This window comes from Alnus glutinosa, chromosome 3 (assembly GCF_958979055.1).
Source record: "Alnus glutinosa chromosome 3, dhAlnGlut1.1, whole genome shotgun sequence".
NCBI lineage: Eukaryota > Viridiplantae > Streptophyta > Magnoliopsida > Fagales > Betulaceae > Alnus > Alnus glutinosa.
This window is the reverse complement of record NC_084888.1, coordinates 31,898,819-31,915,292: the sequence shown is the minus strand read 5'-3', so window position 1 is coordinate 31,915,292 and position 16,474 is coordinate 31,898,819. Positions and strand designations below refer to the sequence as shown.

Here is a 16,474-nt window from a genome sequence, read left to right as displayed (position 1 = left end):
ATGGTAGATGATCAACTCCGGCAAGTGTACGGGAGGAACCGTTTCGGACGCAACCCATGTCTGGTCCAAAAAATGTGAGGGCATTTTCGTCAAGTTTGGTCCAAAAAGTGGACGTACGGCACACGTGGTAATTTTCGCTAGGGAAGACGAAATAAGCTAATGGAATGGCTATATTGCAAATTTTTTAAACTTTGATGGGGTCGATTGCAACTTTTTTCACTTTAGAGGCAAAATTGCAATTTGGGTGAAACTTCAAAAAGTAAAGTGTAATTTTCCCTAAATATTATAAAGTGCATTTGAGAATATAGAATCCTTACCTTGTTTCTGTGCATTTGAAAAATATGGCTGTTTGAAAAAATGACTATATACTGGAAAAATTATGTTAGAAAAATGACCATTTCAAGAAGAAAAAAAAAAAAGGGAAAGATAAAGAAATAATATTTAAATAATATAGAGAAAGAATAAATAATCGAATGTATGGTGCCTTTTAAAATCCATTAGCTAAAATATATAAAGTGAGTTTTGGTTAGTCATTTTGTATAGAAATTTGCACAAGTCGTTTCAGTCTTTTGCTTTCTATTAAAATAAATTAAAGAATGGGAAAACTTGAATAGAATTATGTATTTATGTGTGTCTAAACTTTGAAGCCCAAGTAAAATAGAAAATAAAATACGACCTGTACAAGAAAATATAAATCGACATATACAAGAAAATATAAATTGAAATAAGCAATAGAAGGTTATCTTATAAAAGTGAAAGATAGTGTCATCTTAAAAATGCAAGAGAATGCAAAAATACAATGAGCTTATAATCGTAATCAAATGGTATTATATGTTGGACGCCTCATCAATCTGCTTCACCAAGCTACTAAGCTACCAATAATATTACCTGTTGATACTATGGTCTACTTGTAGTTTGGCCACCTCGATCTACGCGCTCTAGTTTTAAGGAGTCTCTTTTTGACCAAATGTAGCTCAGTTACAACATCTGTTGATATTATGGTCTACTTGTAGTTTGGCCACCTCTACGCGCTCTAATTTTAAGGAGTCTCTTTTTGACCAAATGAAGCTCAGATACAACATCTTTCATGTTCATCCGCTCTCTTGGCTATTCAACAGAACAAGCAACTCCAATCCCAAACATCAAAATCAAACACTCTTGGATTTTGCTTCTTCTAGTGTTGCTGTTGTTATTATGAGTTCTGTTCATGGCTGTCTCTTCTTCTCTTTCCCGAAAAAGATTTGGATCCGCAATCTCGACAACTCATTCAGGCAAAGCTTGTTGAACAAAGGAATGTAGATTTAGAGTGCCCTATTGGAACATGTCATCTGTGGGTGTAATACCCCAGATATTTTTTTAAAACTTATTAATTGGCCTAATAATATTTTTTTTTTATATAAAATAAAGTATAACTTATTTGGTAAGTAACTTACTCAATAAGTAGAAAAAAAAAAGAAAAAAAAAAAAGAAAAAAAAAATTCGAACAACTTGTCGTGCAAGTTGTTTCTTTCTTTTCTTTCTTCCTTATATTCTTTCTTCTTCTTATCCTCTCTTCCGACGAGATACAGAGAGACTGAAGAGAGTGAAATCGAGAGAGATGAGATACTAAGAGAGAGAGAACAGAGAGAGTTAGAGAGATAGAGGGAGTGAGAGCCAGAGATTGAGGGAGAGACTTGAGGGATAGAGAGAGAGATGTCGAGAGAGAGAGACTCGGGAGATAGAGAGAGATCGGAGAGAGAGGGCAGAGATACCGAGAGATCGGGAGAGAGGGAGCCGAACCCAGGGAGCTCCGACCTTCCATGATCGGCGGTGCGGCTGGGACTGGAATCCGGTGAGGGAAGAGCTCCGATCGTGAAGCCGTGGTGTCCGTGCGACCCGCAACCCGCCGGACCCGAGAGCCCTAATGCCCGATCCTCTCTGTCCGGCGGCCTGAGACGCGATTTCCGGCGTTTGGGGGCTGCTTTCCGGTGGTTTTTCGTCGGTAGTGGACTGCCTGCAACCCGGACGACCCATGACCGTGCAACCCGCGACCCGCGAGCCAAACCCGACGGATCCGGGAGAACCCGTGCGACCCGAACCTCCCGGAGGTTCGGTCCTCCATGACCGGCGGCCAGACGCCGATTTCCGGCAAGTTAAGGCAACTTTCCGGCCGATTCACGAAGCCCGAAGCCCCTGACCCGAAAACCCGACCCGGTGACCGACGACCCGAGAGGAAGACCCGGTTCTTCCTGTGCGTTTTCTGGTGGCTTTTCCGGTGGATTTTTTGATTAAGTCCTCAAGGTATATAAATCCTATAATTTTGTGGATTATTTTGTTGATTGATGAATTAGGGTTCGATTAATTAGGGGGGGGTTCTCAATTGATTATGCTTCGGCTATACATAGTTCCAGAATTGATGAATTTAAACTGATTGTAAGGGTTTTGTGTGGGCTGTTTATTGATTTGGGAGCTGTGATCTTGTTTGATGAATTTGGTTTTGTAAGGGAGGTGTTCGGCCATGCCCTGACTTTGGGTTTGCTATGTTTTCTGTCCTTATCCGGTTGCTGGAGTTGAGTAGTGGAGATCCTCTGTTTTGAGTGCTGAGAAATCTCAGCGGGGGTGTTAAACTGTGGAGGATTTTCTGTGTGTGTATTTGGGCTTATTGTGGTTTTGGCCATGTGGTTTTGAAGTTAAAATTGTCTCTGTTGTAGACTGTGATGGACTGATTTGTAGGTTTGGTTTAGTTACCTGTTTGGACCGATTCAGTGAAGGTTATGCATTGATAATCTTGAGTTTGGGTCTCTGTTTTAGTGGTATTGAGTATTGTGGTTCCTGTTTGTTGATCTTGGCTGAAATACTATTCTTTGTTGATAGGTGTTTTGGAGATTTGTTTCGAGCTGTTCAATTGGATGGGTATTGGAATGTTATTTGGAGGATTGTGATGTGAACTGTTTATGGGTTCTTTGGCCGACTATGTATCGTTTTGGTTATTTGATTGGTAGGCAATGGGTTTTGGTGTTTTTATTTCAGTTATGTTATATTTGAGAGATAGGTATTGGTATTTGGGTTGTTCTGACCAAATAAATTTTTAAGTTTTGCTGTTGGTTGATTTAATGTTTAAATTGAGGATTAATGGTTTTTAAAGAGATTGCTGGTTTAAGTTGGTTTAATTAGTATGTGGATATAGTGTTCTGACCAATTATGAGTATGGTGATGTTTTGATTTGGGTGATTTAGTAAGTGTTCGGGTTGTGTTCAACTATTGGAAGTTTAGTGGTATTTGAAGACTAGATTTTGGGATGATTGTGGATTTACTAAGTTTAGGATCTTGCTCTGTGTTTTGAGAGTATTGAGTTATGGTTACTATTTTGAATTGTGAGTATTTTGGGAGGATTTGTCTTGGGTTTGGGATTAAGTTGAATTGGTAGACTTTGTATTTAATATTAAATCTCATATGTTTTAATTTTGGATAGAGATTTTGTATATATATATATATATAGGATAAATTAGTTTAAGTTTTAGAACTGAATTTCAGAACGCTTCGCTAAATCCATCCTTGTGCTTTATCTAGGTAAAAGGTCGATCTTGACGCTAATGGAAAGTCCTGGTAAGGGGATACAACACCGAAAAACCCCCAACAAGATTTTATTTACAAATCTTGAGAGAAAGTGTTGGGGAATTTTATAAAGCATTTATTGATGTGATTTTTAATGCCAAGCTTTTATTTCTCATATGTTATTATTTAAGAATTTTGTGCATAAATTACAGTTATAAGTAAAAGAGATTCTTTAAAAGATATGATTTATGCATAATTATAGATATGACTAAAAGCATTTTGATTTATGCATAATTAAAGTTATGATTAAAAGAACTCCAAAGTATGGATTAAGCATGTTTACAGTCTTGAATATGAGCATTTCAAAAATTATGAATTATGCATACTCAGAGAAATGATAAAGAGCATTTCAAGATATGATTACAGAGAATTCCAAAGTATATGACTCTATTTAAGGATACAGTTTTGAAGGAAAAGAGAATATAAAGTTAAATTCTGCACATGACTACAGTTATAAAAGCGACTCTTACAGTTTTGAAATAAAGTTTACAGATAAAGCAGAGCCTACAGTATTACAGAAAACGTTCATGTGCAGTAATTGTTTAACCTTGAGGCACTACTACAGTTAGAATTGGTACCCATAGGGTAGCATGGCAAGCATACCGTAAGTCGGTGTGTGCTACCATCCGAGGTTGGCCTTCACCTAGGGAAGATCCCCAACCCAGCGACTCTTCTCTGTGACGACAGGCTGAGTCTATAGGTCCTTTGGACAAAGCCAACGTGCGCCGCTCACGGGAATTGGCGGTGTAGAGTCTATAAGAGGTTAAACCACAGAGAAAGGATTAAAGAGAAAACTGATAAAAAGAATATACTGGATCATAATAAACTGTCATTCTCATTTATAACTGTCATTCTTATATCACTATTTACATTCTACAAATTCTATTTAATTGTTCATATGCCATGCTACCTGTCCTAAAACAATACATTTCACTTTATGAATCATGCTTTAATATGTGTTTTCTTATAAAACATAAACAGCCTAGCATATCACTTCTCAGACAATTTTTCATAACTTGAATCTCTAACGTATACTCAATCTAAAATCACATATTCATACTTCTAAACATCATCGTAATCTTAATATATTCAAAAACACTTAAATCATCTAAAATAAATTAAAATCAATATACTATTGGTTTAGGTTGTAATTCAATTTACTTTATGCAATTCATTATATGTGAAATTAATTCTTAACAGTGAGTAGAATAAATCTGTCATTATGAAAATGACTAAAGATTATGGCATAAAGGTTTATAGCATGTTTTATTTCCCCTGGTGTTGTATTTTCCTTACTGAGTTGTCGAACTCACCCCTTCTTCCTCCACCCCTCTCCAGATGACAACCGTAAGAAGAAGTCTTTTTCTTGTAAGGGCATAGACCTCGCTGAGAGCGATAGTTCGTGATGAACCAGCCAAACCCTAATATTGTATAGTATGATTTGTTCCTTTTGGAGTTCATGATTTTGTATAGATTATTAATAGAAAGGTTTAATTAAAATTTGAGTTTTAAATTTATTTGTTGTAATTGCACGCTTCTATTTTATGATTTTAGTACTCAAACTCACGTTTTCCTTATTTCCCAAAACGGGGGCGTGACAGTGGGTCTTTTTCCAGTAAACATTTCTAATAGAAAGATCCCATAGCTATATATATCTCCATAGGAGGACACCTCATTTCCCATACCATACTCTGCAAATTCAACATGTATATAAATGACTATATAATTAACGTATGTGTATATGCTAACAAAGGAATTCTGATATGATATTCTCTATGTGACGAAATCAGAAAATAAAATTGTACAATACTAAATTTTTATGAATAAATGAATAATAAAACTTTCTTACCCTCTTGAAACTTAGAAATGTTATTAAAAGAAAAATGATTATACATGAGGAATGATAAAGAGTGTCTTGATCACCTAGAGGAGTATAACCAATAGTTCCTCTTACGCCAATAGAACTCGACTGATTGCCTGAAGAGTTATGGTCAGCTTCGGGAGCAAATCTCGCTAACCCAAAGTCTCCGACATGTCCAATCATTTCATCGTCTAGAAGAACATTGCTCGGCTTGAGGTCGCAATGCAGGATTGGTGTTTGACAATGATAGTGGAGATATTCCAATGCACTCGCAACATCAATGGCAATATTCAATCTCTGATAAAGATTCAGATGCCTCTGCTCCAGGTGCGTCTCATCCTCTGTACCAGTTGGATGCAACCAATCCACAAGGCTACCATTGACCATGAATTCATAAACTAGAGCCTTGAAATCATTACCCTGATAATCAACACCTGAACAAACTGTGAGTATCTTTACAAGATTCCGATGCCTGATGTTTCTCAGGACCTCACACTCAGCTAGAAAGCTCTTGGAAGCTCCACGGCGCAAAAGGTTGAGCACCTTGACAGCAATTGTCATTTGACCCTCGTCAATCATTCCTTTATACACGGATCCAAAACTACCTACACCAAGCAAATTTGTGGAGGAGAACCCATCGGTGGCTTTTAGGAGACTTTGGTACGACAAATTTAAAAGCAAATTTCCTGAAGAACTTAAAGTGGGTTCTTTTCTTTTCCTTCTTAACCAAAAGACAAATAAAAAAGATAGCACAAAAATTACTCCTAGAAGCCCGCAAACTATGGAGATAATTAATTTCATGCTTAAGTTCAATTTTTTCTTCCTAGACTCTCTGAAGTTGCATTTAGACAACTGCATCTCAGGTATTCCCCCACACAATTGACTGTTTCCCACAACTGAAGTTGCACTTGAGTTCTTGAAAATGCCGTCTGAAGGCACAATACCCTCAAAATTGTTGTAAGATAGATTCAGAAGATCCAACAAGTTGAAACCCACAAAAAAGTCTGGAATTTTTCCTGACAAATTATTCCTAGAAAGATCTAATTCTTGAATTCCTCTCAAAGAACCTAAACTCGATGGAATGGCCCCCTGGAAGAAGTTGCCATGCATGTCTAGAAGCTCCAGCTTAATACAACTACCAAGAGTGCTTGGAATTTCGCCGGATAACATGTTTTCAGACATATACAATGCACCCAGATTTTTCAGATTTCTGACTTCCATGGGAAGAAGACTAACGGGTCCATAATTAAACATTATAAGTAACGTGTATATATATATATATAAACTACTGATCGAATGGCAAAAGTGCTTATGTTTCGAATCTAAGACATTTCACTTTCTACCGATAATTCCAAATTTCTTAGTCTGAGAACTACGTACCTCTGTAGCAATAATTTGTTTTTTTTTTTTTTTTGAATTATTTATTTATTTTGTTAGTTATATTCTTTAATATTCTTTAATTAATTTTTATTCAAATTTATCTTTTAGTTTTGCCGCTTGTAATCTTAGTTCAACTTCAATCAAGTACACTTGAATTTCAAATTATCATTAATATTATTATTATTATTATTATTATTTTTGGATTTCAAATATATAGATTGCTTATTAGATTCTTTGGGTTTCATATATATATATATATGTTAAAAAAGATCGATTTTGGTTTTATGTCTTTAAATTATTAAAAGATTTTTTTAAATTGAAATTAAACAATAAGAAAAACAACAGCTACAAATAATACCTCCCCCCCCCCCCCCCCCCCCCCCCCCCAAAAAAAAAAAAAAAAAACTCTAATTGACTTTGGTCTTTAGTTAGCTAGTCTTCCTCTAACAGTTCATAGATAAGTTGAAATGATGGGCTTTGTTGAACCTTACTTGATGCATTGTGCTCATGACTTAAAAGGCTAGAATCATTGTACCTGCCCATAAAAATTAAAAATTAGGACTCATTGCACCTGAGTTGCCTTCATAATTTGATTCAAGACTTCCACCACTGCTCACAAGTCACAAGGCTAGACTTTCTTGCGTCCCATTGAAAGGGCAAGACTTCTATATATAAGGACAATAGAACCTGGCCTATCCCCGTCGCTTCCATGTCCTGCCCCAGCACCACTGGCCCCGTGGTTTTGTCACTGTCCAACTTTTTCTACACGTGATCAGACTTAAGATCAACCACAACATGTCAAATTGTCAATAGTCGATATAATGATAGCTAGAAATTACATTTTTACTTCATAATTATCTTACAATTTTAATATAGCAATTCCAACCAACATTTGTTTTTTTTTTTTTTTAACAAAAATTGATCAAAAATTTTGGTTGAGATTGTTACGTTAGTATTGCCCCATCCTACTCTATTCCACTAGGATGATATGATGGTGTTCATTAGTCCTTTGATTACGGCCGGCCACCCTCGATTTTGAGCTTTTCGATTTGGCCCTGGCAGCTACGGTAACATTACGTTACTCTCTGGTTGCCCTCCAACCAATATCCCACCACTGTTCTCTGAAAATGAATTTATTAAATTAAAAAACAAAGTCACATGTGTTATTCCTTTAATAAAATGAATTTGGTGGGATGCTGGTGGGTACCCCAGCATTTCCCTTGCTAATAAAGGTGGGTACATATATAGTAGATGGAGTCCATGGCCCTGGGTTTTGTGTAAAAAGCGTGGTTGTTCCTCCACTTTTTGGAACTCATCATTATCATGAAGGAACTGTTAATTGGTCAACAATTGAAGAAACCATCAAAGGAGGATTCGATGTGATCGAAGTGGAAGGAGGATTGTAGTGCCTGCACCGGGTCTAAGGGGGTTTGTGGTTATGACCCGAGTAAGAATCAACCTAAGTGCTACTGCCCAAATCAATCATATGGGTTAATATGTGCTGCCGGGAGAAATGCCAATTTCTTAAGCTAATGGTAGGTTGGTACTCCTTAAAGTTATTCGATCTGCCGGGAGAAACAATGCCAAAGTTTTGGCCACTCAGAAAGAAGAGAAAGAAATAGGTACTTTCGAAAACTCTGCCACTGGCATCAAAGATCAATCAGATTTACTTCTGGTGGATTTTTCACACTCATTGGTCACCAAGGTGTTAAGTACCAGATGCGACAAAGGATGAGAACAAAAAAGTTCATAAGAAGTCATGAGCCTGTTTGGCAACTTGTTTTGGAAACAATTTTCTATTTCCAAAACAACAAAATTAATTTCATCACTGATAAGGTCTTTGTTATTTGAATTAAAGACCTTATTGGTACATGAGTTTTGAAAACTTAATTTTTTGATACTTGGGTTTTCATTTGTATCACAGAAGATACATGGGTTTTGGAGAAAAACCAATTTGGTATCTCTGTTAAGTTTTCCGTCCAAATTTAACGTCCTACCATGTAGGGTTGACACGTGGAACAATATAAAAAAATATATAAAATAAAAATCTTTAAAAATTAATTAAAAAATAATAAATAATAAAACTAAAAAAAAAATATTAAAAAAAATATAAAAAATAAAAAATAAAAATAAGAGGGGTGGTTTGACCGGTACGGAGTAGCTAAACCATGCACCCACATGGGTTGGTTTGGTCACTTGATGTGTGTTTTAAATAGTACTCGCAAGCGCACGAATCGTTTGCAATATAGTGTGTGCAAGTGCGAGGTCGAATCCACAGGGAAATGGTCAAATATTGGTGTCTTGCTTAATCAACCTCATTTTAACCTAGTTCCAAAGGTTTGAGAATTGATTCAAAAACAAAAGACTAAATAAAAGAAATGGAATGAAATATGCAAATTAAAAGGAACTAAGGCTAAGGAATCCACCAAACCAAATCCTACAACTCACACTCTTGGTTTCCACTTGAACAACCAAAGAACATTAAGCTTAGGGTGTCATTCAAGTTTCTTAACCATAAACCCGAGAACCATTAAATGAATCCAACACATAGACAAATCACAAAGAGTACCAATTGAAATCAAAACATCCAATGTATCATTCAATGACAATGGATATCATCATTCAAACCGATAAAACAATGTATTCATCGGTTGAAACACATAAAATGTCCTCTTTCCACCACTAACCACATTCATTGCAAAAGATAAAGCTTTAAATGAATAGAACTTGAACAACTAATATGATATATCATTAAATGTGCAAGTGGTACAGTAAGATTGTGAGTGTCATCAATGGAAATGTTTCATCCTCGACCCTAGTTGAGGTTACTAGCCTTCCATGACTAAGAACACCACAAGAAAATGATGAACAACCATGGAAATGAAAGAAAAGCTTTGCAAAGAGAAAGTATCTGAAAATAAAACTACTGAAATACACTACAAGATGCACGAAATTAAACCTATCTACTGATTTTCTGCTCTATTCTACTCCATTCTCTTCTCTATTCTACTCCATTTACAAGGAGGCATGACTATGGCTTTTATAGAAGAAAGCTAGGGCTAGAAATCCATGTACAATGACTCATCTACCCTCCTCTAGGGTTCTTCTGCTGCTAGAGACAACCAAGAACACGAAACCAGCGTGTTCTGCTGCGAAAATCAGAGGGAGGACTGCTTTTGGGCTTCTGATTGGGTGTTTTGGCGCGCTCTGCAAAAGCAGTTTCTGGAAAATTTCGATCGATCGACTTTTATTTCGATCGATCGACTTCGGGCAAAGTTTCGATTGATCGAATTTTAAGTTCGATCGATCGACTTTTCAGGACCTCCGAATTTCCAGTCATTTCCTTATGAAATTTGTCATTCCTCTCTTATTGTCCTACAGAAACAGAAAACACAAAAACTAACCAAAACATTAGAAAATAACAAGGCTAAAGGTCTAACTAGTGCAAATCAAGGGGTCCAAATACACAATATTTAGCACTCATCATCACTCATGGCCAAAAAAAAAAAAATTGAAGAAAGGAGTTTTGGCCCTTTGGGGTGTATGAACCACCCCCAAGGGCCACGGGGGTGGTTCGGCCACCCCCAGATCGGTCGGTTTGACCACCTCTAAGGGTCAAAATCCCCTTCTTCAATTTTATTTTATTTTATTTTATTTTTTTTCCTTTAGTCATTTGGTGGTTCGGCCACTCCCAATGGCCAAAACCCCTTCTTCAATTTTTTTTTTTTAGCCACGAGGGTGGTTCGGCCACCCCTAGACCAGCCGGCTTGGGGGTGGCGGAACCACCCCCAAGGGCCAAAAACCTCCTTCTTCAATTTTTGTTTTTTCTTTGGCCACCCCAGACCGGTCAAGGGGATGGCTCCGCGACTCTTCTTATTTTTTAACTTTTTTTTTTGTTTTTAATATTTTTTTAAAATTTTTAATTAATTTTTAAAGATTTTTATTTTATTTTATTTTTATATTTTTTTTATATTATGCCACATGTCAACCCTCAAAGGTTGACATGTGGCAGGACATTAAAATTTGAAAGGAAAACTTAACAGAGGTATCAAGTTGGTTTTTTCCCAAAACTCAAGTATCATCTGTGATACAAATGAAAACTCAAGTGCCAAAAAATAAAGTTTTCAAAACTCAGGTACCAATAAGGTCTTTAACTCTTGTTATTTAGTTATTATATATCTTTGTTATTTAGTTATTATTTATATATTAGCCTATTTTTAAGTAGTAAATAAATGGATAGTATGTTATCCTAAATAGTTGGATATTATCTTTATTATTATATTTATTAATAGTTGTTAGTGATACGATAGTCCTAAGATGCATCTCTATGAGAGTAGTTTATGTTTATCGTCTTTCTTTGTAACTCTATATAAGTCTATTTGGTTGATGAATAAAGTAAGCAAAGATTATTAATATTCAGATTTTGAGTTGATTTGAGAGGTATTAAGGTTTATCGAACTACCCTTATTTATCTATTACGTGTTTGATTAATTAGGCACGTAACAATTGGTATTAGAGCCAAACATCACGTTACTTCTGCGATTAGAGAAGTAGCTGAGATCCATAAAATCCGTTCCACAACAAATGCTGACCAAAATGCATTTGGGACACGAGAGTGTGATGAAGCGAATGGAGGAAATATGTGTTGCACTGAACAAATGTCTCAAGCACATGCTATCACACGGTGACCATTACGCCATCAAACCTCATAACCCACCCATCGAAACCTCACCATCACTACAACCAATCAAGTTACCATACCCTTCTCTATCAGAATCTTCCATTGATCCTAGTTACCACCCAGTCAATCCGACATCTTCACCACCTTCACCACTTTGCTTGGCCATAATCACACAAACGCATTCACTCAACCAAACGATTGTTACCCCACCACCAATAATATCAAGTTTTCCCAAAAAATCCTACCATCAGGGTTACGTAGAAGTCCAGGCACCAGCCAAGTATGGACCAAAGCAACACCTGAATTATGCCACATTGAAAGAGAAGCTGCAAGTTGCAACCCAAAATCAGATCCACCGGCTCAACCCCCATCGTGCACCACAACGCACATGGAAGCCCAACAATAAGAGATAAACACTACAAAAAAATTCTAGATTTCTAGACGGTTTCAAACCATCTAGAAATGGTAAAAAACCATCTGGAACAAAGCCCAGACGGTTTAAAACTGTTCAAAATTTTTCGTCGGAAATTTGGATTCTGAACGGTTTAGGCCAAACCGTTCGGAATTCTAGACGGTTTTGCCCAAACCGTCCAGAATTAATAATTTATTTATTTTTTATATTATTTTCATTAATAATATAATGATATTATTTTCATTTTAGTCCAAAATTAATAATTAATTCTATAAAATTTAATTATAGATTTGCAGTTTTTGATTTGCTTTGTTTCATGTGGTTTCATGTTCGCATAACTCCGACCATGTTCAGGTGAATCAATCTCAATCACAAGCACAAGCCTCCAATCACTGTCTACTCTTTGAATAATGTTCTTCTTCCATAGCAGATTGATATGCGCGAATAATCTGCTAAAAGATCATCCTGAAACCAAATTAAAAGAAGTCAAAGAGATAAAAGGAAAATAACAATCAAACCGGCCATATATGAATCTACTAGGAGTTTTGCATAAAAGGTATTGACACAGATTGAATCAGATCCAGTAAAACACAACAAAGCAGATCTACACCGGCACATGCAATAAACAAAGACTACTAAGAACAAAATCAAACAGAGCAGATCTACAACAATATACATCGGACAGCGACAGAGAAAGAGAGAGGAAGAGAGATCAAGCTGGAAATCTGTCAACCCACGCCAACACATGCACACTGGCCGGCGATAGAGAAAGAGAGAGGAAGAGAGAACCGGCCGGAATACCGGATCTCTCTCTGTATCCGGCCAGAGAGAGAGAGGTTGAGCATGGGTTTCGGTCGGATCCGACCGAAAACCTTGACGACCTCGCCAAATCCGGCCGGAAACCCACGCACACCGGGGTGGGTTTGACAGATCTGGCACTCCATCTCTGACACTCTCTCCTTTCGTCTCGTTCCCGTTGTCCCGTCCATATCCCATTGTCGTCCCGATCTCGTCGTTCTGTCCAGATCCCGTCGACGAATCTCTCTCTCTCTCTCTCTCTCTCTCTCTCTCTATATGATCTCCCTCTCTCTCTCGATGTTTCAGTCAAAAAAAAAAAAAAAAGAAAAAAAAAAAAGAGAAGAAGTTATAGACGGTTTGGGACCAAATCGTCTGTAACATTTATAGACATTTTGTTCCAAACCGTCTAGAAATGTAAATTTTCAGATGGTTTGAACCAAATCGTCTATAAAATTTTAGATGGTTTGTACCAAACCGTCAATAAAATTCTTAAAGGTTTAATTGGTACAAACCGTCTGGAAATGTAAATTTTTGGACAATTTAGTCCAAATCGTCTATAAGCTTATTTGCATTTCTGGACGGTTTGAATAAAACCGTCTGGAATTTTATGGATAGTTTAATCAAACCATCCATATTAAATTTTTTACAAACGGTTCTAAAAAATCGGACTCTAACAATTTAATTCTATACGGTTTTAAAAACCGTTTAGAAAAAAAGGTCAATAATTCATTTTTTTTTTTGGTTGTGAAATAACAAAGAAACATGACTTGATCTTGTGAACTCTTTTATTCTCCTCCTTTGTCGCACCTGGTACGTAACACAAGGGGCCCAAAATTGTCGTGAGTATATGCCAGGTTCCTTTGCTTTATACACGTACACACGTCTTGCAGGTTAAGTGCAATTAATCTTGCAATTTCATCACAACGTACGCATCATTTCATGAACTTATCTACCAACTCTTTGAGGAGGAAATCTACTTTTCTGAAAACATGATGCTTAAGAGAATCAACTTTAATTTCTAAATAAATCTCTCTCTCAGAACCAAATAAACTTTTTACATACGAGTCTATAAAATTTTAAGGATAATGATCTCTAAATGTCTCATTGGCAACCGGCCGAAGAAGCATTTTTTTAGTTTTGTTTGTAGTTTTTTTTTTTTTTTTTTTTTCCAAAGAAAAATGCAGGAAAAGAGAACTCATAATCAACTCTTTATATTTGATTTTTCTCTAAATTATTAATAAAATTCATAAAAGCTACTATTTAACAAGCTTTTTATCAAATATTAATCAGGAACTCTCTTTATATTCAAAGAATCAAAAAAAGAAATGAATATTATAATTTTTTGCAAGCCACGCCAAACACGTTCTCTTTGCGCCACAAATTTTTTGAGTAATATTACACACACTTACACTTATCCACACCCATTTTTTCACACTCTTATGTGACTTTTTAAAACCATTATTGGATTAAAATCCAATAAAGATCCATATCAAAGCCAATGTGATATGAAATTCAATAAAGATCCTATTCAATTTTTTTTTTTTTTTTTGAATATAACTATTAAAAAAAATATACTTCTCACATGTTCAAGGGATACATGACAGTTTTTTTATTGATTGTGATGGAGAAAGTTCATCTAAGCAGTTTGGAGGAAGCTTATGTTCAATCTAAAGATATACATGCATGTTATCACGTCGTTTAAAATTTTTAAATATCATAACATCATATACACCATTAACTATGACAAAACAAAATTGAAACCATAAAACTTATCTTGCTTTTCATTTCAAGTAAAATGAAAGATGGCGATTATATGGTGTACACAAAACACAAAGGAGAATGGTTTCCATATGGAGCGAATACACAACAAATTGCAACTGTGCATGCTTGGTGGGCTTGAGGGACTCATCGACATGATTGGAGTTGAGCTGGGCTCATCAATCGTCAACCCCAAGGTTGAGAACCGTACATTCACTGACCCATTTCTTCTCAACAAGAGCCCAATTGGGGAATTCTTGATTGCTTTTTCTTTTTGTCAATTTTACGAGAACATTGTTTCAGGAAAAAGACTCCCTAGCTTCCATGAATATTTTTCAGCGGGAGAGTCAAGTAGTGCACAAGTTTCAAAAGGTAAATCATAAAAAAGTTTGAGTAAAAAAGTCTTTTAGATCGGAATTGAACTCATTAGTGTGAGACATCTACACATATTTAATTGTTTCTATATCTATGTACATCCCATAGTCGACTAGTGCACAAGTTGCAATATTAGAAAGAGTGCATAGTGGATCACTACGACTCATGTTTTAACATATTAACAAGAGTTGTTTTCTACTAATAGCGAACTTCAAAGGAGGAATACACTATTGGGGATGGCAACAGTTGGACACCCGTGCATGGTTAGATGGTTATAATTTCAGATTCCATGCACTTACACTACTTCACTTTTTGCTAATTTGAAAGAATATTCATTGATGAAATATAAACAATAACTGTAAAAATACTTTTGTTCAAGACCGTCATATCTTGCTCTCCCTGTCTAGTATGGAATAGGATCCTCTTCATTTAATTTAATGAAATGGATATTATTCATTTCAAGAACAAAAGCAACATACAACATTAAGTAGATCATATCCATAATCCCACAATACTTTTCATATTTATTTTTCATATTAAAACTCACAGAACTCATGACCTGATCAAGATTGAGACAATCATCATTCAAGGTATATTGAATAATACAAAGTTGCAAGAAATATGAATTGGAGGTGACATAATTAAGTTGAACCAGAGAACATCAATGTGGCATCATAAAAAGTTTGAAAAAAAGTCACAAATGCCCTACAAATGCCCTAACATTTTCCCAATCAATAATTGAGGAACAACAAAATGATTATGCTCATCCTCCCGGCCCTAATAGGTCAAAAGCTTTTTGGTACTTCTCATGAGTGATCAACATTAAATATGTAGAGTTCCATTTAGTTGGAACATCTAGACACACCATGCATCTTCGTACATTGAATATTTTCCTCCTCTATACAATCAATTTTGCCATCCTCTCTGGTGAAAACCTCACATATTTCACTGCATTCCTTATATTAGAAACACAATCACCTAAGTCTTCCGAGCCTTCATTTACAACAAGGTTTAAATTATGAGCAACACACCACATGCAGTGGCGAAACCAAGATTTTAGTTGATGGGGGTCAACAATTTTTTTTCGTTTTGATAAATAAAATAAAAAATTAAAGTTAATAAAAAATAAATAAAAAAATATTAAAAAATATAACTAACACAATAAATAAATAATTCAACAAAATTTAATTATCGCTTAAAATATATAAATGAAACTTATAATTTATTTTGTCACACCTAGTGTTCATTGATATATTTCATACAAAAAGTTTATATACATACATACATACAATTAATTTAACAGAATAATTTAAATATAAAAGCTTAATCAATGTAAAAGTTTAATTACATACCTCTCGAGCTCTAAAACAAAATATTGAAGCATTTGATTTGAATTGTTGAAGTCTTAAAGTAGAAAGTAATAATGTCCGAAGAAATCACAAATTCCAAATTGTAGAATTGTTGAAACTTGAACAACAACTTTTAGGATTAACAATAAAGAATCGCAAATATGTCATTCAGGGTTACAAGTAATGTTAAAAGTATTTTAAATGTAATATATACTACCTAAGAAAAGTCAGGTAAGTTAAGTCTTAATTTTTTTTTTTCTTTTTGA

At 35.5% G+C, this 16,474-nt stretch overlaps 1 protein-coding gene and 1 long non-coding RNA gene across 2 annotated transcripts; one reads left to right on the top strand and one right to left on the bottom strand.

Moving 5' to 3' along the window:
* Window positions 1–1,520: 1,520 nt before the first annotated feature.
* On the top strand, window positions 1,521–5,242 carry LOC133863016 (uncharacterized). The gene is made up of 3 exons (XR_009899345.1): window positions 1,521–2,280; window positions 3,550–3,585; window positions 4,933–5,242. It is a non-coding gene; the product is annotated as an uncharacterized LOC133863016 (long non-coding RNA).
* A 96-nt stretch (window positions 5,243–5,338) lies between these two features.
* On the bottom strand, window positions 5,339–6,709 carry LOC133863361 (probable LRR receptor-like serine/threonine-protein kinase At3g47570). The gene is made up of 2 exons (XM_062299302.1): window positions 5,518–6,709; window positions 5,339–5,367 (listed from the first exon to the last, which is right to left on the bottom strand). The coding sequence occupies exons 1-2, from the start codon at window positions 6,707–6,709 to the stop codon at window positions 5,339–5,341; spliced, it is 1,221 nt and encodes a 406-aa protein (XP_062155286.1).
* Window positions 6,710–16,474: the final 9,765 nt, after the last annotated feature.

Bases quoted from the DNA above. Each gene is read 5' to 3' on its own strand.
- LOC133863361 (XM_062299302.1), bottom strand. From the start codon at position 6,709: ATGTTTAATTATGGACCCGTTAGTCTTCTTCCCATGGAAGTCAGAAAT. The intron at 5,368-5,517 runs GTGATCAAGACA...TTCGTCACATAG, and splicing joins TATTGGTTATACTCCTCTAG to AGAATATCATATCAGAATTC.